This window comes from Galendromus occidentalis, unplaced genomic scaffold (assembly GCF_000255335.2).
Source record: "Galendromus occidentalis unplaced genomic scaffold, Mocc_1.1 scf7180000075896, whole genome shotgun sequence".
Taxonomy (NCBI): domain Eukaryota; kingdom Metazoa; phylum Arthropoda; class Arachnida; order Mesostigmata; family Phytoseiidae; genus Galendromus; species Galendromus occidentalis.
In genome coordinates, this window is record NW_003803886.1 from 37,298 (window position 1) to 61,932 (window position 24,635).

The 24,635-nt window shown below is 52.3% G+C and overlaps 1 protein-coding gene across 1 annotated transcript in view; it reads right to left on the bottom strand.

The window, feature by feature from the left end:
• Positions 1-3,459: 3,459 nt before the first annotated feature.
• LOC100903013 (uncharacterized) overlaps positions 3,460-24,635 on the bottom strand; it is a 31,984-nt gene continuing 10,808 nt past the window's right edge. Inside the window, exons 2-5 of the mRNA XM_018641642.1 lie at positions 9,040-9,213; positions 5,817-5,997; positions 3,741-3,914; positions 3,460-3,592 (exon numbers count right to left, since the gene is read on the bottom strand). Coding sequence (XP_018497158.1) covers positions 3,460-3,592; positions 3,741-3,914; positions 5,817-5,997; positions 9,040-9,213 — 662 coding nt within the window. The remainder of the gene's footprint in view (positions 3,593-3,740; positions 3,915-5,816; positions 5,998-9,039; positions 9,214-24,635) is intronic.

Consider the following 24,635-nt stretch of genomic DNA (forward strand, 5'->3'; position numbering starts at 1 on the left):
TTCTTCGGTTTCAATGCTAAAGTATGGACCACGAGAAGGCGCGTCATCATTTTTGGTCGTCTGGCCCCCTCCGAAATTCCAGTTCGCCCCCCCAAAAAAAATCCTGTGCACGCCCCTGATCGAGACCTGTCGATTGACAAGGGGATGCATCTCCTTCTCGAGGAGATAAAGCTCCTCACCAGGAGTTATGCAGAGATTCCTGGCTGGCGAGTATTCTAGGAGCTCTCCGACGAGGATTCTCCGACATTGAGCCAGCTCGCTGAGATCAGACACTCATTTCGATGTCGACAATCGTGTCATCAGCTCGAATCGAGTAACTCTATATTAAGCGAAATCGAGGATAGAGGGAGCCCTCTCTCACGAGAATCTCCCCGAGGTCTCAGCGGCATTTCGACTCCTTAGCTCGTGTGGTCCGCGACGAGTAGGATCGGAAAAATGTCCCGAGTTATACCATCAAGATTGCGAGTACTGGTTTTGGTCTGTATTGTGTGCCCGGAGGTTTTCTCAGCTTCCGCCTATATCGGCTTCGAACCTCGAGATACATTGCTGGAGCAGGTCATTCGACAGCCCATAGAAATCCTCATGAATACCTCCGATTTGGCGACTCAGACACCCTTGGAGCTCATCCCGCCGATACCGAGCCCTTCGCAACAAATGTGTGATTGGTGTCCTTCCTGCTATTACTGCAGGAGGAAGGAAGCGCATCCGGAGCTACCGCCGGGAATCATGAACGAACATGATCTGATCATCTTCCACAGCTCGTTAGGGAGGAACGTCAAAGGCGCAGTGAGATCGTTCTTCGACAAGTATCTGGATTCCGCCCTCTGGAGAGCGGGTCTGAAACCTTTGCGGGTTTTCGTGTCACGGTGCACTGTGTTAGTATCCATGTTCCGAGGCGCGTTTCCGGCGTGTAATTGCGACCCTGCGCCTGACTCTTACCAAATCTACATGGGGGATCTCGAGAAAATTTTCAAGGATTCCGTGAACTTCAGCTCTTGCAACAGATTCAATGCAACCTGTCACGTTGCCGTTCAACCGAAGGTGTCGACGGCTTACTATATCATGACAAACAGCACGAAAGAGCTTGTGCAGCGCATAGAGGATGCCCCGGTTGTTTTCCTGCAAGTGCCGTCTTTCGTCTTGACCCTTCACGTGGAGCAAACATCGCACCCGAAAGGATTCTTCGAAACTTTCTTGGCGCTTAATCGTACGGAGGTCGGAACGGTGGTATCAGAAATAGTTGAGCATCATAAGAAAAATGATCAGCATTTCTCTGATATAGGACGCTTCTTCGAGAGCAAGCTCGACGGAAAAGAGAATTTTTGCTTCAAAATTGGGGATAAGAAGCAGACTACGCATGACTTCGATAACTTTCTGGCACTCAACAAAACTCGATGAGTTGCCGCAAGAGAATAAATGCGGGTGAGCTTCCGCGATAGGCCAGATATTTTCTTTGAGTGTCAATGAGTTTTCAACGCTAGCAGCAAGTCCCAAGGACTCTCCCCGCACCTAACGAGCGGCGGAGTCTTTGGGGTCTACTATCCTAGATGAGATCTTTACCAATACAGTGACTCTCGATTAGGTACTTAAGGTATGATTCCGCGCCCTTGGCCTTGGGAGGAGGCGTCTGCTGAGACGTTCCTCGATCGTCGGTGGACTTCACATGCTTCCACTACATTATTACGATCGACCTCAGAGGGGTGCTCTTGCTGGGGAAGAACAGAGTTTACGCCAGGACCGAGTTTCTCAGGTCTGAGGAGACTCGTGGGATTCTATCCTATGAACGAATCGATGTCTTCCTCGCTGAGGAAAGAGTCCGTCTCCCCGAATGGATTCAGATTCCCAGATGTGAGTTTAGCTCGGGGCGAACTGGGAGAAGGGACTCCAGCACCTGGATTCCCAGGCTCCCTGATATTCACGCAGTCGCTAACCGCGAAAGACGAGGGCTCGGTGCATACCGACGGAGGGGAATTCCTAACACGGGAAGTATCGGTTACAGCGCCTGTCTCCCCCATCGACTTTCGCTTCGACTTCTATGTTGGAGCCAATGCAGTAGGGAAAAAGTCTCATTCGACTTAAGTTATAGAGCTCATTTATTCGACCTTTTTTTCCAGGTTTCGGTACATTGTCCGCGTGGATACTTTCCGAGTACTCACTTTAGGCCTCTTCTGACACACGAAAAATCTTATGCCCTCGTAACCTTGTCTGACATTTTGCGTCCACTATGATCGTTCTCGATCCTACTTTTCTGATAGCACGCAGCGCTGACGTGCGTCACCAAATGACTGACTCCGACACGGTTTTCGAGGCGTTGATCTCCTCATCCGGTACTCTTTACAGCCTATGGTTATTTTCTTCCTGTCCAACGAGCTCGTTCTCGCTGGATCGATTAATACATAATCAGTATATTATCTCATTTTTATACACTTTGTACACCCGCACGCATCTGAGGCCTTATTTTCGCACCAGGGTTGCCCTGCTCCTCAGGGATGACAATATCTTCTCTCGAATCTCGCAGTCCTCATGATATTATCCATAATACTGAATGTACATTTGATCGAAGGAACAAGCAAGGACGAAAGATATCAATGCCGGAAATTTTCGTTGTCGTTGGTTTTGTTTGCTGGCCTTACTACTGCGTAGCGTGAGGACCGCACATGCGGTAAGCACACAGGAACCAACAATCCGATCGGCCACCATTGGACCGATCAACACCATCACGAGACGTCACCACCATAAACAGACAACTCTTGGGGAGACGTCTGAACCTCAGTTTGCAATTTCCAATCTATTTTCCTCCGCCGGAAGATTTCACCGATTCCAAGTTCCGACGCGAATTGTCAAGGAGAGCTCATTGGGCAATTTCCAGGAAAGATTAGGCACAAATTTCTTCTGCAAAGTTTCGACGGAATCTCGGCTGATCGGCATTTAACGTCACACTACTCATTCCTTGAAATCACCGCCTCTCTCACGCTCTCCACATACCTGGGGAAACATATGCAGAATAGAATATGACTAGTTGTTCAATTCTCCAGACGTATTTGAAAATATCCGTATCATGTTCTTCTTGTGACTGTGAGAAGGCGTCACGTACGTCGACCTTCTACGCAGAAATCTGAGCACGCTGAACTCATTGTGGGCTCCAGGTGTGATCATTCGTTGGCAACTCATGATGCCCCATGAAAGTTTCAGGATCGTCCTCCGCGAACGATATAAGTGCGACGTGCTAGGTGATCGACCGAATACGATGAACCGATCGATTTTCCATCATTTGAGACCAGTTGGCGGTCCCCGCAGGATGAATTTCTCTTTCTTGGATATTCTACGGGGGTTCAACGCCGAATAGTGTCACGGCTATTGGAGAGCGGCGAGTGATCGTCCCCCTCCGGAGCCTGCATTCCGCGGTCAACACAATGGGCTAGCTCCTCCTCCGATCGTCCGCGGATTTTCCGCCGAAGACTACTCCTGGGCGAAATTAACGTAAACTTTGACTACGTCGCTTCCTCTCGCGGAAGTGTCCTTCTCGGTTCCGTTGTCCGGGGCACCCGTCGACTCCCGCGGACTCTTCTCCATTTCGACAGCGGAGGCCAACCTGAAGACGATTCAGAGGCGTAAGGCGATGAGACCCCGTGCTCGATCGAGGGGCAGCAGCATCATTCACCGAGGACCCAAGATACTTGATGAGCACCCAATTTATTTCAGTCTACAACGACGGGAAGTATCTGTTCTTCTCTACTTACGGGTTGGGAACGCTCTCTGACGGAGGAGTTGTGGCCAGAGTGTCTGTCGACCGGGCAACATCTCCTAAGCATGAGCGGAGCATCGAGGCAGGACCTCCGTGTGACGAAGACGCTCTCGATCTATACGAAGGCGGTCGGGAGTAATCTTCCACTATGACCTGGTTCAGATGAGGTCTGAAATGAGGAAAAATTGTGAGCCTAGCTGACATGCCACAGCAATCCTGCAATTGAATTCAAGAACTACTCCGCGAAATAGGATTTATCAGACCGGAAGAAACTATGATTGCTCTCGCTGATGAAGTGTGTCTCTCGATTATTATTGAGTACATTCTTGTCGCAGGTCAAATTCTTCACCGAGCTTCCATGTGCCATGCTGGTGGAGGCATCGACGCACAGAAAATGACGCGTATTCGGGATTTTCTGCGATGCTTCTGTTTTTCCAGAGCGTATCTCCCCTGTGAAGGTTTCTCACACAGGCCTGGGAAGCGCCGACAAAAAATATCTTTTCTCCGCATCAGCGACAATCGGCTCGAATCGGTGGAAGAATATTTACACGTGGAGCACTGATCCTTTTCTCTCGTCTAAAAACTCGGTTTCCGCGGACAACCGCCTCGGGGGGTTCCATTGAATGGGCAGATATTATTCTCTCATCCAAAAAGCGCGCCTCTGAAAAGGCCGCAAGAAGTGGCTACCTCGACTTGCCCGTCAATCCCATGAACTTGGGTCTGAATTATTGAAGGATTCAGAAATTTTCCACGCCAGATTCTGCACCGAGGCAGCGCTGCCGAACTGCCTAGATATGAACCGAAATTGTGCACTGTGACTTGGGACGCTTTTCCGACGAATTACTCCAAATGAGAACCTGTCTCAGAGCATGCGTGAATGAAATCCCGAATAGCGTAGCTCGTCACACCGTCAAGTGACAAGGAACGTGAGGCAAATCCAAAAGACGGCGAATCTCGCTTCGAAAGCTCCGTGGCAATCACACCCAATTGAAAGTGAATTCAAATTAGATTGCAGTTTAGATACGCGGTAATGGTTCCGAGAAGGCGAAGGTGCCAGAAAAGAGAAAGTAAGAATAAGAAGGTTCGTTGTTCTCGTTCCCGAATAGTAAAATGACTTGGGATACGAGTGACCAGGAATCCGTCTTTCTCCTCTGGCAAGGTGTCCAAGCGGCGGACTATCGCTCGACCGTCTTCGCATTCTCAGTGCCAACTCCGAAAGACGGTGATTGAACTGCAGAAGTCACAGAACAAGCGGGCCATTTGCCAAGAGAAAACACCGGGGTGAATACCTCGTGTCCCATTCCAGCCGGCGAGAATGTCCACAGGAGCAACCAAGAGAAAAACTGAAAGTGACCTTGGGCTCGAATCCATCACCCGGTCCGGCCGTCTTCTCGAGGGTTTGTCCCAAAACTTCTCTTGATGGCATTTGATATTGTTTCCCCATGCCTCTGAGCGTCCGGGGGCGATTCTCAAGTGAGGGATATCCCCGTATTATTTCGAAAGACAAAGACATCGACGCTTTGTCTGCTCGAGTGAATTTTCGCATCGGTCTGATTAAAAAAAATTACTCCAAAATTGCATTCGCGGATGTCAGAAACCGAGGTCTTCGGGAGACGTCGTTTATTTCCCTTTATTCTCAATGGAAAAGAGTGGAAATGAGACGGCGAAGGACCGCCGCCAATCGACCGGGCATTCTGTCCGAGCGTTTTCCCATCTGACTCGTTGACATTTATCCGTATCGTGCTCTGACCGCTCGTCAGCACGTTCGCTTCTGATGGCGCGACTTCACATGAGACACGCGCACAGCTCGGTGATCGCTCGCTCGCTCGCTTTCGTTCGTGCGGCGGATATAAATAGTACAGCTCTCGCGGTAGTAAGGACGAGACTCAGAAAACATACTGATCGTCACGACCACGGGAGAGGTTAGGATTGTGTGAGGAGGAGGGTCGACCGAGAGAACTGGGAAGAGGACGATCAGAGCACCTACCCGCATCGGATCATGTACGTCGGTACTTACGCACGAAAGCGGGTATATTCAGTTCGATTCCGGTCGGAATACTCTTCTACGAACCTGCTGTGCTCGAGTGTAGACTGCGCAGATCGATAAGTTGGGGGTGGTGAAACGGGACCGACAGCCGCCGTCGTCGTTGTATTTTGGTGTCGATCAAACAGGAGTCGCAGCCTGTACTCCTGCATTGATGCTTGGTACGTTGGAGGAGGTGGCCGATAATGGAACTCTGGATACATCATTGCTGTAAATGGAAATAGAATATGGATGAACGCACTTTGCCGGCGATCAATCAATAAACATCAGAGCGACCCTACTTTCACGGCAACTTTCCCGAGAGGGCCTAGCCAAAGCTATACCAGAGATAGGAACGCTGGGAGATCGGCTCCGAGTAAAATCCGACGATTAACTCGATCCGCGCTGCGTGGTAGACTGGAAGTTTACCGCCACGAGTCCATTTCCTCGTTGGATGAATACCCCAATCCCCCCTCCATCGCTTGGTCGCTGCCGAACAATAATTGTGCTCGCGCGCGCCTACGCATGAACGTGCGTATTTTTGCGGAAGTCTGAGCGTATGAGTCGAACGAAACTGGTGACCTAGAGGAACTCATCCGGATTGTCGAGTCCGACCACTTCCGTCGGTGGGGAAAAAAGGAGCGAGAAACGCTATCACGACTACACTCCGTGTTTGTTAGAATAGACACCGCTGGAGCTTTGTTATGGAAGTTTCTGCCCGGGAGATTTTTAAGCGGTTCTTCCCCGCACTGTGACAGACGCGCTTGCGGACCTTACTTTCTTTCACTTACAAACAAAGCAACCAGCGCGAACCATAGTCGCTGCCGCAAGCCACGCTCTGTGGTTTTACACAATCACCTCATTCAAGCCGCGAAAATTTCCCCAAACGTTCCTCCCATCTGACATGCGAATACGCGGCCGCAACTCGGGCCAGCGAGCACTGAAATTCCATTACAGTTTCAAGTGCCCACCCCCTGCTCGCTGAAAATCGTCGAGAGGGGGCTCAAGTCGAAAATCCTTTTGCTCCTCTCTGGATGATTGAGAGTGGCTCGAAATGAGAGCTTGATCCAAGGAGACCTTCGCACCTATCGATGCGAACTCCAGAGCTCGTTTCCCAGATTATAACATCGGATAAGTGGGAAAATGCCGGAAGCTTACGCTGTCGCTACCGAGAGGACCCTCTTGAAAAAAATGCTTCCACATAGCTGGTCTCTATATCCGCATGCATTCCAGGTAGCTCCCAGTCGCTGGATGATTCTGCGATTTAAAAATGAATTCTTTCCGACTCAATCCAAGGCTAATTTCGATGAGAAACTCATGCCCTGGGCATGGGTTCATATAAGGGCGGTGCCGCTGCCATGGACAGATTCGTACAGCGCCTGTCTCCGGGAGAGGCGAGACGCTCATTCCGACTGCAGCCGGGATCGACCCTTCCATTCCGATACCCCGACTCAAATCCCGCAAGGAGACTTCACGGGAATCCTGACGGAAACTCCCACGGAAATGCGACCTCCTATTCGTAACTTGTTCTCCCAAGTCACAAAGAGCAGGGGGTCGCTCGGTGCGCTACTTATTCCTCGACAATCCCTCCGTTCCCCACAGCCGGATGGCGGAGGAGAATCGGGGCGATATTCGGTCGCCCAACACCTCGAGACTGCATTTCCACGTCTCCCATCACCATGATTTTCGTGCTCCTCAAGGATTTCGTTAATTGTTCTCGATGTCCATACTCGAATCAGCAATCGAGGTTTCGCGGCGCTTTTTTCGGTGAACGCTATTCCACGGGAGTTGCGACAAAGTTTCGTCGATCGTGATGATGATGTAGGATGTAGGCGGTGAGCTGGCGGCGCGAGGTACGATGCCTCAGTCGGCACGGTAATTCACGTGACTAGCTTTCGAATCGAGATATTTGTGCAAAGTGAACGGCCGCAGCGCGCCGAACTAGTAATCCACGCCCACTGGAATCACTGCGGTGCGTTCCCCAATCGGAAAATCGATGTTCCGCGAAGCATTTTCAGTTTGGACCGAGAGGTTCAAGTGCCACCACTGCGACCCCTAACGCGGCAATTTTAGGCAAATGTTCCAATGTTGAGCAGGAGTTTTCGAGGTCCTTCTATCTATTTTCCCCCCGTTCGAGCGATTTTTTGACGATGGCGCGGGGACTCAGACCACCAGGAGAGTTTCCCAAGGAGAATCGAGTCGAGACCCAGATGAATTTCGCAGCATATGCCAATGTCTCTCATCCGCCGAGTCTGGCGGATCGGTGGCGCTCAAATAGAGATAGAACCTCCGTATCGGTGTCAGCAGCAAGTGAGGAAACTCCGCCCCTCTCACTCGGCCCCAGATAGATACATATCATGGTGCAAGGAAGAGGTCGGACCGAGCGATCTCTGGCTTCCTCGCCGTCGGGATGAGTTATATCCATTTAACATCGTTCGAAGATTTCTAGATAACTCAATTTGTTGCCAATGTAGTACGTCTGGGGGTACTATGGGGTACTACGTCTGGCTGGATCTCGGGGGGGACACCGGCAGACGAGCCTCGAGGTCAGTGTGTCACGGCTACTCTAGGATAGCGGGGAAGGAGACGAGAGAGGCGGGGTAAGCGGACGAGAAGCTCAGGCAAAGACCTTGGAGTACTTCGACAGCGACCTCAGGGATCGGGAGCGAGCGACTGAGCAAGTGACAGACCGGCCGACGACTGGAATGGATGTCGGCCCGTCGATGCGGACTCAGGGTCGGACGAGGAGATCCCAGCTCAAAGACGTACAGCCGACCGGCGCTCGGACGGACGGCCGGCGGACAAACGGACAGACTGGTAGGTCGACTCTTCGAAGCGTTCACTTACCCTCGGCGTATGTGAACCCTTTCCTTGACTCCCGCAACTTGGGTTGCCTGCTGCAACATCGAAATCTGCCTGCCTGCCTGCCAATCCCGACTTTCTGATCGGGGACACCGATGAGGGACGTGTAGTCGCCGCGAATCAGTCACTTAGTCAACGGTCGTCTCGAATGTCAGGAAAAGAGACAGTCGAAAGCAGAGCACCCGTAAGAAGATATTAGTAGCCCCAGGATGGAAAGGACATTGGAGCGGCTTCGATTGCTCAGACATGCGTTCACGCTTCGAGGCAGATGCGGAGAATTTCTTCATCTGATTTCGGCTCGAGCGATCCGACCCGTCATCCAAACCAGGACTCCACGGGCGGCGACATCCGAATCGGACAAGGCAGGCCTCTTACTGGAGAGCGAAAGAGAACGTTTTTCTCAAATTACCTGCGTAGGGATGATTGTATCTACCGTAAGGGGGCATTCTATTCACAAATCTCCGGTTTGGCTCCGCATGGGGATCGGTTGTGAGACCCAGCATTGTTCCGCACGATGAAACCGAATCGTAGGCTGTGAGACGCCAAGCCACCCCAGATACCGTTATGAGGACGATGCCGACACCTGTAAAGAAACGTTGGGAACGGTTAGGTGTGTCGACAGATCCTTGCGGACAATTGTAGCCGCGCAATTTATCGCCAAGCCATAAGTCGGATAACAAGTCGACAGAAGCTGTCTCGCGTTCCTATCCGTGATGTCCTGGAAGTTCCATGATTACGAGATTAGGGAACAGCTCGTAGGTCATTTCGGTGAGCCTAAGGACATACTATGTTACGAACGGTGAAAAATGAATTTCATCCCTTCGACTCGATGCGGCGTCGATGTCAAAATCTCAGTCCTAAAGAGCCGAATGGAATCAGAACTCACATCCTCGACTCGGAAGCCGCTAGGAAGAGCGGGATGGCTCATTCTCAGTGATGTATCTCTCATTGAGAATCGTCGGCGGACTTTTTCCCGCCTTATGGCTCGCGCTCGGCCTTGAGACGTGACAATCGAAAACTGAAAACAGAACCAGGGCTGTCCAGCGCAACGCAGGCTCTGGGAAATCCGTTTCCGTGTCGAATGCGTAATTATTATGCCAGAATATATCGGAATCATCCGCAGGAATTCGGTCCTCCGAAAAATTTGATTGAGTCGATGATGCCGTCTCGGACAGAGGTAACGCGGAAGGTCCCGTAGGAAATTCATCACGAATCTCAACGTGGACAAAATCGATTGAGAAGCGTTCCCGAACGAGATTCTCCTTGAGAACGATCTTACTGTAAGGAACTGGGTTGGCCCCAGTGTCCTGGGGCTGAATCGCCGAGCTTTGCTTCTGTTTCTGAAGACCTATTCCCCATTTGACTGTCGAAAAACAGAAAAGCGGGAACAAGAGCTGGCATCCTCAGAATTATGAGCTATTCGACGGTGATGCGTTATCGGCCGCCCCAAGCTTGCCAGATACAACCGGCTCGAGTTGCTCCTTTGAGGGGCTCGCCGGCAGTCTGTCGCTAGGCGAAGTTGACGATTCGACCAAGAGGGAACGAAGATGACGAGTAAACGATGTATTGTGCCTGCTGTCGTCGTCGTCGTCGTCGTCTTGTTGAAAAACGCATTAATATAATGAGAGTGAACCAAGTGACGGCGGAGTCTGCGACCGAACAGCTAACGAAAGCAAGCCGTAGAAGACTCGGGTCGATAGCCCAACTCAAGTTCTGGCGACGACGCGCGGCCAGAGGCTTCGGTCCGGGCAGAATCATCATCGCAACAACACCTGAGCTGCACTTCACATTCTGACCATCAACAACAATCGGTGATTCACACAGAGTTGGCGTCGGTCGCCCTATAGCCTACGCCGGTCAGTCGACTCGAGTGTTCACTCCTCGAGTCGCCGCCGAATGCTCGGACGAGATCGGAAGCGTGGTTTCGAGTCCGAATTCGACGCCGAATAGATATCGCTCTGAACAAGAAGAAAGATTCAATTCGCTCCGTATTAGCCTCGTTCACGAGATTGATCCCGTCCGGAATTAGTAACTCGAGCCCCTAGAAATCCAGGGGAAAAAGGCCGCGGGAAACTTCCATCGGCGGCCCGTATCGGCGAACTATGGAGAACCCGCTTCTGAGGATTCGTTTCAAAGATCATCAATCGTCGATTGCTCGCTTTGAAATCGCGTCGGAAGGGCAGGGTTGTTGTCTTCGTCGGTGAAAACGCATCGAAAAGCATCGGGCTGCAATATTTCATGCATATACGAAACTATCAAGTCGAGCAGTTATTGGGTAATTACGATGAAATCCAGGCGAAAACGAGAAACAACACTGAGCAGCGAGATCACCAGATCGAAACCGAGCGACCAGACGATCGTCAGAGCGAGTAAGTGACCAACCGACCGACGGACCAACAAACCCTAGAAATGTTTCCACGGCGCCGACGATGGCCAAGGTGGTGCGGTCGAAGCGACCGATAGCGTTTTCGATAGAAATTGCCCGCTGCTTTCGTTACAACTCGTCCGGAGGCTTCGCCTTCGGTTGAACTATGTGCAGCAGCGCGGATACTCACACCCTAGAGTAATTAGGAGTTTCAAAGCCGCACGGCAACCATATTATTCCTCTGAAGCTCTCGTGCATAACGCTGCTGTCCTCATCGATGTCGAATTCGAGACTCCGCATCCGGCCGAATCAGGAACAGGTATTCTCGATTTGAACTATCGATCGGAATGAAATTTCGAATTTCCGGAGAGGAAGACCCCGCGAGCCAGGCGGGCGGCTGATTGTTCTCGCGAAGCTCGGCAGAGGAACTTCGACTCCTGTCATCCAGGCACTCAAGATTCTTGCCACACGAGGATCACTTTGGCCGGTCTCATGGGAGAACATTTAGTTTGTTCACTCGTCTCATGTCCCAAGTCGATGGAATCAGCTCATTTTCCCCATTGTGCTAATTTGTTCCAGCTCGAGGAACGATGTATTTTTTTCCGCCATGATCTTTTCGGCGAGCGGCACCGCCGTTCGCAAACTTCAGGCTCCATGTCGGAATCTTTCTCATTCATACGAGCCCGACGATTCGCCGATCCGAGCCCGCGGCGCGCGATAGCTACGTCATCGATGAGCAAATAAGGAACGACGGAATGAAGCAAACTCCGTCATCGCAACTGATAAGGAGCAGTCGATAGGTCCCGAACGAATGATAATAATCGTTCGAAAAAGGAACGATTGCGCTTCAGCTGGGCGGCGGTATTCGGAGCGATATGTTACAATGTTTTCGAAGGACCCCCGTACAGCTCTGACAGTGCGGTGTTGTTACCGAGTAGCTCGAAAGTTTGTCCGCAGAGCCTGGGACGACTCCCTGTGCGAAACCGGAACGATGGAATTTCATAGCTTTGCACTCGGCTGTGCGTCTCGTCGCACGGCTCGGAGGGATTTACTCTCAGTCTTAGGACTTGTGTACACAATGACGCTCGGACGGTAGTGGCGTCGGATAGAGAAATCAGTAAAGGTGGCAGCTCGGTTTGTTTGGTCTTTCGTTTCCGTGATCCAAATGTTTGTCGACCGATCCTCCTTTGTTGTTTTTTCTGTCTGTGTAGAAGGTGTGATTGTCTCCTTTATCCTCGTCTCCACTCAGTCTGGTAGGAAGCCCTGAGCGGAGGAATCTCCATTCCAGAGCTTTCCTGCTATTTCCATCCCGTTCATTCAAAGCTAGACTGAATGGACGCAATTCATTCTTCTCTCAATTCCATTTATTAATGGGGTGACCACTTTCTGCCGGGCACGCGCTTTCAGGAAGACGAGAAACCTCCAGATTTATTTCTGCCGGTGGAAGGTCATCGGCCGGCAACAATCGGAGACAGCGCGCCAGACAGGATTGGAAACGACTTAAAATTCTTCGGGTGCGGAATGAGAAGTCCCGAAAGCCTTAATGCGCGTTGAGACCTTCCGCTCGTGAGCTTAGCGCTGCCGACCATTAAGGAATGTCCCTTTCGAATAAGTTCATTTCAACGATAATTGTGATGCTTCTGCTTCGGGACGAAAACGATGCCGATGAAGAAGACGACAGCGATCATGAATAAATGATGATCAATTTGATTGAAACGCAGACGGGCCCTGCAGCTCGTAGCCTTCGATGCGTTCGGGTGGCATTGCCAAGGACGTGACTGGGAATTCGTTGGCGTGGCTCGGCCGATGGGCTGACGCGCGGATCGAGCGACCGACCGACTTCCTTCCTACCAGCATCCCGCCACTGCCCCGCCGTGGTGTTGCCGCCAAGCCGTCGGTCGACGTCGTCGCCGACGTCTTCGCTGGGAACACATGGACGCAGCCGCGCTTTTACCAGTGGAAAGAAAGAAACAAAAACGAAGAAAATATTTCAATCCGCCCGCTGTTTACGAACCGCCCGAAGATGTTCTTCCGATGCAGCGAGAACGGGCTCCAAGAACAAGCTGCTACCGCCGTTGATCGGGACCGGATCCCGCGTTAAACCGAATTCTTCATTTGATTCACAGGAAGCGCCATCAGGCTTAATATATGAGTTCCAGAGTGACCGTCAGATCGGATGAGCCGAAACCACGGTGGAGTTATGTGATTTGCGATTACGACGGGATGGCGTGCGCGGTTCAGCATCGCAACGAGTTTGCGTTGCTCATAAATGTTACGCATTCACTTACTTAGACGCTCGGAGAAAAAAAAATGCACGTCAAGAACGCGAATTCCCCCGGGAGGGAAAAGGTGAAAGAACTCAATTCTTCTGAGATGTCCCATCGAAATTGCCGCTGCCACAAGAAGCGAGCCTCCAGGGAGGGAAGGGCTCCTCGTAATTTCCCCTCATCACACACAGAATTCGACACCGTCACACGGACCGTTTCTGACCGCTCTGGATTGCAGGACAGCGGAAGCCAGTCAGCAGGGAAATGAAACGACTTGTTAGAAATTCAGTAGTAGAGTAATCACATCAAGTTGAGATAGCAGCGAGCCGGCTGCGCAGCCAACCCACAAGGAGCTCTGGCAGCTCGAGGTTAACTGACAAAGTCACCGTGGCCATGATTTCAGTTTCCAAAGTTAAACTTCCGACCACTCAAGTCATCTATTGTCTGTTTGCATAGTTTTGTTGCATTGCGACGTCACACTAGGACTTCAATCGTCGATCCGAAGTTCCCGGTCAGGCTCATTCACGTCTGAATCTTCTGAGTTTGAGAGGAAATGGCGATGATATCTGATCCCCACGAGATCCGATCCACGTAGAAAACCAAATCCCTTCTCGCATTATTCTGAGGACCGTAAGATGCGTGCGGCGCAACGCGCGGGGTAAGGGGAGGGGTAAGTTCACTCGATTTTTGAACATGATTCGATTCGATGAACAGAGGGACTGCCCTTGAATTTCTGACTCCGAGGGGCTATTGTGAGAGACCATTCGGGCTTTTCGCGATCTGATTCAGAATTTGATCTTAACGACGAGAACGCACGATTATTCATTCAATAAGCGGATACACCGAACGCTATCCCAGCAACTGAAGCCTTCGGCTGACCTCAGGCTCGCTAAACCGCACAGTATTGATCCCGAGATACCGAATCCGACCTCGCTCGTAAACTTGTGCTGCGTGATCCTGTAGCTTTACAAGACCCGTAACAATCTCCGACCGACCCACAGCCGAGCAAGCGACCAGCCGTGCGGACGAGGCACGAGCGGACAGACGAGGAGTTCAAAAGACGGAAAGGCTTTCCAAATCCACGAGTGGCCGACAATCACCCATGAGCCATACTCGAGCTCCGTTTCGCAGTTCCTCGCTCGTCGGTATAGTCGATATTCAGGGCGATTACGGCATTTCTGCGAACTCGGAGCTATGCGACGTTACGCGGAGTCGGAGACGCGGAACTCTAGAAATAAGCTCAGTCAAAGCGGGATCGCTCGGTCTAAGCTTTCAAAGTCACTTCGGCAATATGAGCTTTGCGATGACTCCGGCGAACCGATCAGGCTCTGCATCGCCGTTCGGCTGGGATCGATCATATGTACCTATGACGTGGAGCTCGACGACGAACCTCCAAACCCGAGCCCATGTATCATTTTCCGTCGAGAGTTCCCGTCCATCAAATAGAGTTCGGGCGCTGCGCCGTGCTCGAGCCACGTGACGGACAAAAATTAAAAACTCAAGGTCCCTGCTGCCCTTCAGACTCGATGGACTTCAATCCTCCGTACGGGATGGAGCCGTATGGTAATCGAGATAGAACCTGTAGCCAAGACGTCAGACGGCGGCGCGGCGTGAGCCGAGTTCGTGGATTCAAACAGCCGGAATCCGTCCCCCTTCGTGCTCGTCAAAGAAGGAATAATATCAACTCAAATTGTGTGGAAACAAGATCGCTCTTCTCGTATTCCAGCAGAGGAACGTTGAAGTAGGAATGATTCAAGGCCGTCAACGGCGGTCGGTGCACTGATCTCGAGCTTGGGGGTCGTTGAGGGCCAGCAGCTGCGGTAGCACCAGCTGTAGTAGCGGTTTCATCCCTGGTGGGAATATGCAGCTGAACGATGGACGCTCTCTGAACGCTCAGCCCCTAAACCACCTGGATTTGATTCACACTCTGGGAGACATAAGTTGCTCAGGGACGAGGGATGAAGCGGTTCCTCACACGACAGTTTTCAATCCACTCTCCTGATGACTTAGTCTCGAAGAAGGGCTCGAAACTTCTGCTTCGGATAACTCGCGGCGTCGAAGCAAAACGTCGCCGTCCGGCGGATTTGCTGTAGGGGGGATAGGAGAGGGATCAGCGGGGGCTTCCAGGGTGGCGAGTGACTGAAAGACTCGGTCGAGAAGCAGTGACACAAGTGAGCACGCAAGCAAGCAAGGGAGGCTCACTGGCTGGCTGGCTGGCTAGCGACGTCGTCGTCCTTGAACAGGAGCAGCAGCCGTAGCAAGAGGACGAGGAAAAGGAGAACCAGCCAAGGCCACCACCGCGGACGTTGCTGCTACTGCTGCTATTTACGACGGCGAGGAAGAGGAGCAGTTCCTGGGGGAACCCTCACCACTCGGCGCTCTGATAACGAGGTCAGGCAGCCTCCGTCCTAACTCACTCGCTTGCTTACTCGCCCGAACCACCTGAGACCGACCGTAAGACCGTCCAGGAACAAACATCGAAACAAGCGGAATTCCTCATGTCTCGAACCATCGAGAGCCGGCGCTCCGCTATCTGTCCGAAACGACCCCTCGAGCGCGGGAGGCTCGCGATCGTGTCGGATTTTGACTCGATCCTGAGCAAGTCGACGCAGGGACCCTCTACCCCGTCGGAGTCTCCCGGACTCGGGTGAGCCGGGAACTCGCTCTTGACAAAGTGCCCAGAAGCTCCGGAGCGGCCGTGCATTGTCGTAGGTCCGGTAGGAGAGACGCACCACTCGCGCTTCGCGCACCTCACGATCCGCGGACTCAGCGGAGGAGTAAGCAAACGGGTGGGCGTCGGATATCGAGAAGAGGGAGAGTCAGACTTCCACCGCGAAATTCGAACCGTCCTCCCGTCTGCCTCATCTCTATGGTCGTTCGCATTCGAATCACTGTGACCCAGGCTTGCGAATCCAGGTTGTTTTTTCCCCCCTACTCCTTCCGGCGGAACGGAATCACATACGGAGACAAGCGGAAATGTTATTTCGTTTTCCCTTTTGACAAAAGAAAATTGCACGGCAAAGCGCTCTCGCTTTCATCTCTGAGTGAGTGAACGGTCGGAGTCGACTGATGTTGTGCACGCGCGGGAGAAGCAACTTGATGAAGCGGCAGGAGCGCCTGTACTCCGACAGATTGTGGACAATAATAGACCCGACGTTCTCTCGCGCGGTTGATTGCAGTCGAACAAGTTCCGAATCAAATTCAATCAACGAAGCATGCATGCATGTCTGGGCTTGATGTCGCGGTGCTTTTCGCTGTAATGCCGTCATCCGAAGAGACTTTCATAAGCGAATGGATTTCGCTGCGATTCGTGACGCGACCTGAATTGAAGTCAAGGTCGGAATCGTCTCCGTAGCGCCCTGAATCCATGCAGTCTCGTTTGTGCGTCGTCCAGAGTTCGTGGCAACAGGACAGGCTCAAACCAGGATGAAGCCAGAAGGATTGTTGGGGCCGAACCAGTGTAACCACTGCGTGTTCCGAGGCTCGCAGTCTGACAACTACGTCCACGGGTGGTCACGGAGGCCGGCCGACCGAGCCCAGATATGAAAATCAAGCCACGTTAAGGTAAACGCCGGCAAAACGTGTACAGAGCGACTGAGTGAATGACAGAATGAGCAAGCGTACGCACAGACAGACGGCGAGGCGTGCTCGCAAAGCCTTGCATGCTGTTCCGGCCTGGCTTAAAACGCGAGAACCCACCGCACAGTAAACGTGGACTCGTATGTGGCCAAGATATATCTCAGCGAGCCTTTCTCATCGGAACGTTTTTGTGGCCGACCCCCAGCGATATCCGGAACATTTAATAGTCGAATAGACCGAGGGGAATTCACCGACTGTGGACTCCACCGAGCTCGTGAACATTGCCAGTCCCAGACTGATGTTTACATAGATATGACCGTTTAAACACGGAAGAGAGACGAGCTCTTTATTATACGGTTCCAGATTTACGGATCGTACACGCTCATGGGATGCAATGCACGTACGTCTCTTTGACGCTCTACTTTCCCTCGCTTGAGTCCACAGATCGCGGAAGCAAACAAATTCGTCGGGAGCTTCTCCTTATCACATCCTAGATCTCTCCATTGCGGTGCGGTCTTATGAGAAAATCCCTCACCACACCCTTGCTGCGCCGAATGCGTGCCTCATGTCTGGAGGAATCGACAACTCGGAGTCTCAGTCGCACTCCAATTCATCATTGGAAACGCAGAGGGAAACGAGAGGAATCCGATCCGCGTGTATTTAATGGTTCGTTCTGAGGGAGCGGTCAGAGCAGGTAGCTTGACGAGCGAGCTTGTCGGACGCGAAAGAAAATTCTCCTCGAATATCGCTGTTGTGCGCAGAGTTTGTTCGGCGGAGAAGTTACGCGGAAGAATTGCCGAGAGTTTCCTCCCCCTCTACCCCGCGTGACGTGAGATGCATGAGGCCGTACAGTGGGTGAGCGAGCGGGTGAGTGAGTGAATGAGTGACTGACCAGCCGTACGAAGGAACGAACGGACCAACGAGCGATCGCTTGCTGCACACATACATCAGTACCACCTACACCGGCTCGTGCGTGCAGACGTTAGTGCGTTCTTCCCCTCTCTCACTCACTCACTCACACTCGACTGCACTCGACACCGTTTCCAGCGGAAAGCAGGCTGAAACAGCAGCAGAGGCTCGTTTCTATTCAGAAATTCGGCCGTGGTTCGGAGGGAAAAAAAACGGACGAGTAAGCGTACGTACGTACGAAGCAGCCGACGGACCTACGAGCGGGCCACGGATTGGAGCGGCGATGAGGAGGGAATAGACGTTGAGGTGTAAAACTTGCCTTCCGGCTACACGGCTAAGCTATGACGTACTATACGTTTTTTTCTCCTACGTTTTCTTGTTCGTTTGTCAGCCGACTGCCCGCCCGACTGCTCTCCCGCCGTCCGCCTGCCAACATTGGCTGGATCATGCGGCGGAATTCTCTTAACACTTTGCATAGGTCCGAGCCTCCCTCCACTACTCCCCCCTTCCAGAATCAGCTACAGCTCGGAACTCTGTGTGCTCGACAAGAGTTTGCACTCCGAGAAAAATTTCATATGTGCCCTCCTACATACGTGTAGAGGAAGGAAGTCGACGGAAAGAGATTGGGGACCCCGCCAGAGGGTTCTGACAGCATGAGGGTAATGAATAGGCGGCGATATAAATGATGGCAGGAAGAGCGGGCGGTGCCACTGTCTCCGCAGCCCCGCTCGCAAGCTGAGCTTGAATTTGGGAAGTTACACCAGAGGTCACTAGGCTGCTTGGCAGCAGGCCTGCTCGTTTGTCCGCCCGTCCGAGCAGGTACAGACCGGCGCACACTCAGAGAAAGTGATGGAGTTTTGCCTTTTGGAATCAGGGCCTTGGAGTCAAGGCCGCACGGACAAACGGTAAGCCTCCAAACAGCCGGAGAACAGTCGAATCAATTGCTCTCGCTACAGCTGTTATTGAGAAGTGCCGACGTCATCGTTGGGCTCGTCCGCCGGAGGGAGTTTTCCGCACATGAGCCCGCAAAGGAAGTTTCCGATCGCCGACGCGTCCCATAGGCGAGGAAAGCCTCAATCTGCGAGCTTCGCTCATAACAAGCCCCGAGCAGTTCGCCGTGGACGAATTCCTCATGGAATCCCTCCGCATGGGGTATACCCCGCATGGAAAATCTGGAGAAGAAAACGGAGCTTGAACACTGTCTGCTTGCCATTTCGGGAGAGCCTCTCCCATAGCAAATAGACTTTATGTGGAATGGCGCTCATCACAACAAAAGCTTATTCCAAGCGAGTTCCGCGGAACGGAAGGTCTTGCACTGTACGCGGGACGGTTCCGTGCGATGAAAGCTCCGTTTTCCGCTGAGCTCAACGGTGTAACCGTTTTCAACACCGATGATCTCTGACTGGGTCTTCGATTTTCGTTTGTCGCAAGCTCAGGCAGTGGACTATGAAACAATAACGACAACTACATACATACGTTTGAAACGCATAATAATTTGCTAGGGAGTTCTCTCTCGCGCTCGATCGTGCACTCCATCGTTCGCTTGCTTGCAAAGAGTCAGTTGTTCGTCCACGTAAGCGATTTTATCAGCCTAATTTATAGATTCTCATCCGTTCCTCCGTTTGCCTATCGCTCACAATTATTGAGAGAGACGTTTGCCACAGTTTACCATTCTGCTCTTCCGATGTCCGCCGTTGCCGATTCAAAAGTCTTCATTCCGAAAGTCGACGGCCATCGAGTCGAACCGATCCCGAGAACACCCCCCGTCCAGCACCGGGAACTCCGTTTCTGAGCCGTCGAGCACGAGGTGGAAATTTATTCAATTTCAAAAAATGAAGCCGCAGAGGGGACGCGGAATCTTCCATGTAGAGCTCCAGAGATTTTTTCCCGGCTTAATCTTCTGTGATCCGCTGTGAACATAGTTTCAAGCAATCCCGGACATGCTCTGCTCTCGTGTTGTTGCGAAAGCCTTCATGGGAACAGACCGCTACAGCGGACGCGACAGAGCATGAACCGTGGATTTCGTCACAACGGGATAACGCGTGCTTTTTCCGTCGGTATCGAGCAAAGAAGAGGCTCAAGCTCTGAGATTATGATAATCACGCTTTGCGGGGTAATCGTTAAAATTTCTCCCGACATCGTCATCGCGTTTCGAGATGACAAATCCACGTCTCCAACATTGTTCAAAGCCGGCTGCGGTGACACCCCATCGAGGAAAGATGAGACAATGCGCTCGATGACGATTGAGCGATGAGGGCAGATCACGGCTGCGCCCCGCGGAAATAATTCACCGGAATCCGCTTGTCAAAGGTTAACAGACGTCGTGCTATGAAAGTCGAAGAAAACAAGCACAGCGACCGACGCGACGTGTGAACGACGAACAGAAAAGGTCCTATCTACGGCCGTAATGTCTTCAGGCTATCCCACAAACACGCCCTCCCGCACCTGACCGGAAGACAAGACCCGTAGCCTCCGACTACCAGAATAGGCGATGACGCCGACGGCGGAGGGAAACGTGCTGCCCACCAGACTGTTGCTTCGCTCTTGCGCCGGGTAATGATAAAATTGTTTAGCCACTTGTGATTTTGTCCGAATGTTTGACTCCACCCGACCAACGACGGTAGCCATCCACAGAGGAAGGGTCTGCGACTGCGGGCCGCCCGATCGGCTCGCAGGCTGGTCGGCAGCAACGTCGAGGAGACGATCCCTACCGCAACGACAGCAACAACAACAACGACGACGACAAATACCGAACGCCCTCCTATCAGAAAGAAAGCCGCGGAAAGAAAGACCTAATTCACTCCTCGCACCGGCCGCACCAGTAGAAGGAGTCCAGAATTCGGCAGAGGTCACCCGCATTGCAGTTCTGGTTCTACAGACCGAATCAAAAACACAAAAAAGGTCACCGGTGTGCCGCCGTCCACCGGCTCGCGCCACCGCCGCTATCCGGTGATCCAGCCAGGAAGCTGCCGTAGCCCCGCGTGCACCGACATCGACAACAACGACCGAACACACACCAGTGCCGCACAAAAGTTGCTCGTCAGTTTTCGTTGCTGTTGTTGCTGTTGAGCTCGTCGACACCGTCGCCGTTGTTCTTATTTGACCCTCCTGCTGCTGCTGCTGCCGCCAACACCGCCGCCGACGACGTCGATTGATCCGACCGGCTTGGACTGCCTGATCCGTCGGACACTATCAAAACGACTCTTTAACTTTTCTGTTGTTCCGAAGCGATCGGAGCCAAAGTTCGCGCACCGTGATGAGCTTCCCCTTTTATCCTTCACTGCGCTCAACTGTACGGCACTGAAATAGACTGCGGTGAATCGTCCTACATTGTTTCAATCCTTCCCCAGAACGTTCCGCAGACGGAACGTTCTGACGGACGGTCCAACTGACATAGGGGGAACGGCCCCGCAATGAATCTCCGATCGTCGCGCGTTTCCCGGCGAACAGCTTCGACGGAATTCTGGGACTGCTCCCGAGTTGCGCGGCCAGTAACGAGCCGGGAAATCGACGATCCGCCATGTTGTGGGAGGGCGCGACTTTCGATCGATATCATTCCCGAAAGATTGCATTACGCTCGGGTATGCGTCGCAATCGTTCGCGACACAGCGGACATACTTCCCTCTAGAAATGAAGTCGTCGGTCAGCCGTCCGACCACCATCGGCAACAGAACACCGCCCGGTCACGATGCAGCTTTTGAGCCGTCGCCGAAGAAGACGACATTTCGCTCCACGACGAGCGACTTGTGCAGCCGCACCGTTGTTCGGTGCGTGCTGCATGAAGCCGGACGGCTTGTAACAATCGCAGACGACAATATAGCGGCATAGCTTGCACCGCCGCCGCTGTCCGCGTCTGAATAATAATAATGATAATAATACTAATAATATTAATAATGACTAAAGAAGCCGCGGTGCCGGCGGTGTAAGCTGCGGCTACAACACATAACTCTATTCAAAGCACCTCCCGACCAGAAATGGCAATGGTGCTGCGGCGGAACCAAGCGACTGGGGATGCATAGAAATTTAATTATGTACGTGCGTTGTCACCGGACAAAAAAGGCGATATATGGGTCAGGTATCCGGGCATTGAGGGAGAAAAAAATTATCATGCCTCCTTCCTTTGATACCGTGACCCCTCATTTCCTGTCGAGCCTCCAGATACGCCCTCGGAACGAGCTTTCGGAAGATCATTATTCAATCTGGGCATCGATCGCCTTATCGGTCTTAGGAGGCGAGTTCTCGTGAGCAAGTCGAAGCGCATTCAACGACGACGGTTGCGCAACTCCGAAACCGTGTGAAGACAATCGAGACAACGCTTCACTCGTTCGGGCTCTCGAACTGTATCCGTCCGACGCTCGGCAACAATGCGACGAAGGCAGACTCACCAAAAACCCCCGATACGACGCTGACAAAGGAAGCTTTCACTCGTTTTGGGTCATTTCAGAGAGCGTTCCACTTGCTGACGCGGAGTGATCAGAGATCGCTTTGGACGACTCAGTCAGTCTGCCGGTCCGGCTCGCCGGCCGGCCATTCAACCAGCCAGACACTCATCCAGACAAGAACAAGCTCACCGTGAGGAGACGACTGCCTTCCTGCTAGCCAGCCAGCCAGCTAGCGAAAGAGCCAGACCGAGTTCCACCCCTGGCAATCTTGACATGCGAAAAGGGCACGAAAAAGATAAACGATGATCACAAAGCACTCCGCCTTAATGCAAGCCACTCCGCTACCGTCGGCGATGCTACACGAGCCGATGCCAATGCCGCTTCTGGTTGTTGTTGGAGTGACATCATCAACAAGCCATGAAACCATCGAGTGACCCCGGTTCGCTTCTGTCGTTGACTTCAGCCTTACTCCATGACAGATCTAAATTTAAAAGTCTCCCGCACCTTAAGACGGAAATCCCTTTCTCTCTGGAGGAGGCGAAGCTCGTACGTTTTACGTTTTCGGAACGAGGAGCTCCGTTCAGCTGAGGAGGGGGTTCAATCCGCTTCGCGCAGATTATCCCCCGCCAGAGCAAGGAGAACCGAGTTCTCAGGAAGAGGAGGTCTGGTTATTTTTGTGAACGTCTCATATCAAGCGTTTCCCGCATTACTCTCCGTCGAGCACGAAGCTCAAGCAGTCGAGGCAATAAGCTGCCGCGGAACGTTCTCTGAGTTCCTTGCGAGCGAGTGAGCGAGCTTCGGCCTAAGTCCACAGTGACTCTTTAGGAGCGAAATGTTTCGAGATCACCTGGCGAGAAGATGAGCGGCAATCAAATGAAACTCGTTGACAACTCGGTCAAGGTTGACGAGTCAGCGCTTGTGCATGATATCCAACTTCTAGACCCAATTTCACTACGGTCAGGTCAATGTGATGCAACTTTGTCAAGATAGCTCACCCATATTGGGTCGTCAAAAGAGTGATCGGTGAGCCGTATGCATGGAGCGCCCGGAGAGATACCAAGCACGCAGAATCGGAAGCCAGAACGGGTCATGCCGGAGGGGGAGACGGTCGGTAGAGCGACGGACTCGAATAAAATCATTGACGTCACCGTTCGCGAGCAAACTCACTGCGACGGCAGTCGACCCACGGTCCGCTTGTCCAATTTGTGGATCCCGGCTGTTTTAGTTGACGAAAAACGTTCCGTGTATGCTAATCGCCGACAAGTCACGCTCGCGATAAAATTTCGAAACAATAAAACCCAGAGCAAGACGTCGCTGCACTGCGATGAAAACGCAAGTGTCGGCGACAAAGTCCCACGTCGGCTTATTTCAGAAGAAGACACTAAGGAAGGACGGGAGGGAAGAAAAAACACTGATTTACGATGAAGAGACGACAGCTAGTTTGCAGATGGGCGCCGGTCCTCTCACTTGGGTGCACGCGCTCACGGGTGTGTGTCATTCATTGCAGTGATGACGGCTGCGACTGCGTTGCACTGCAAACTTGATGGCCGCCGGATCCTCGAGCGGAGGCGTCGTACTTAAAACCACCACCGCGTCGCTCGCTATCCAGACGAACAAAGCTCATCACCGCCTCAGCTCAGTACGAAATTTTAGCGGCGACCGGCGCATATGCGTACATATAACTTCGGTTACGACAGCAACAACAACGATAATAATGTCGTTTCAAAGAAGTCTCCAGTGGTCAACGTAACGCAAATCGGAAATACTGTGTGGAACGTCCGCAGCGTAACGAAGGCTCTTTATTTCCGGGAACATTGGCGATGGAGTTCACTGCCTAAGCCTTGATGACGAGGGAGAAGAAAACTTGTCCGGTTCCAACTCGTGCCGATAATCCGCGCATGGAATTATCGGAGGGCGAAACGGTGCGGGAGATTCCAGTTCCGGATCTAGAGAGCTCGAGGTGCCGCTAGCGATTAGCAAACTTCCATAAGAGGCAACCTGACCGGCTGAGCTGAATCCCATCGCTTTTTCGCACTTCATGAGTGAGCACGGCTCCAATAAACGAGTGTCAGTCGACGACGTGTTAAGGCGACACGAATACGAGACGCTCATATTACGTCTTTGTTTCAGCTGCGACGTAAAATGCGTTCGTCTATCATTTCGTCCATGCAATCTTCGTTAGCTGCTTCAGTTCCACTTTGGGAAACCTGTGGTAACAAACCGAGAAGACCGACCGACCAACCAACTTACAATCAAGCCACCGTTCGTCCGACGAGCAGGCTAGCCTCTCAAGTCAGTCTGTCAGTCTGCCAGCTAGCCAGTAGCCAGGCAGTAAGTTAGTCAGACAGTCAGACAGTCGGTCGGTCGGTCAGACAAGTGTTGCTGCCCGGCATCGTCACTGAAATGTCGTCTGAACGATCGTGGATACGCCTTTTTTGACGAGAAGATGTACTTCTGTTTCGGCGTGAATGGCCCTTCCGGAGCCTGCCGGACTCTCCGCCCG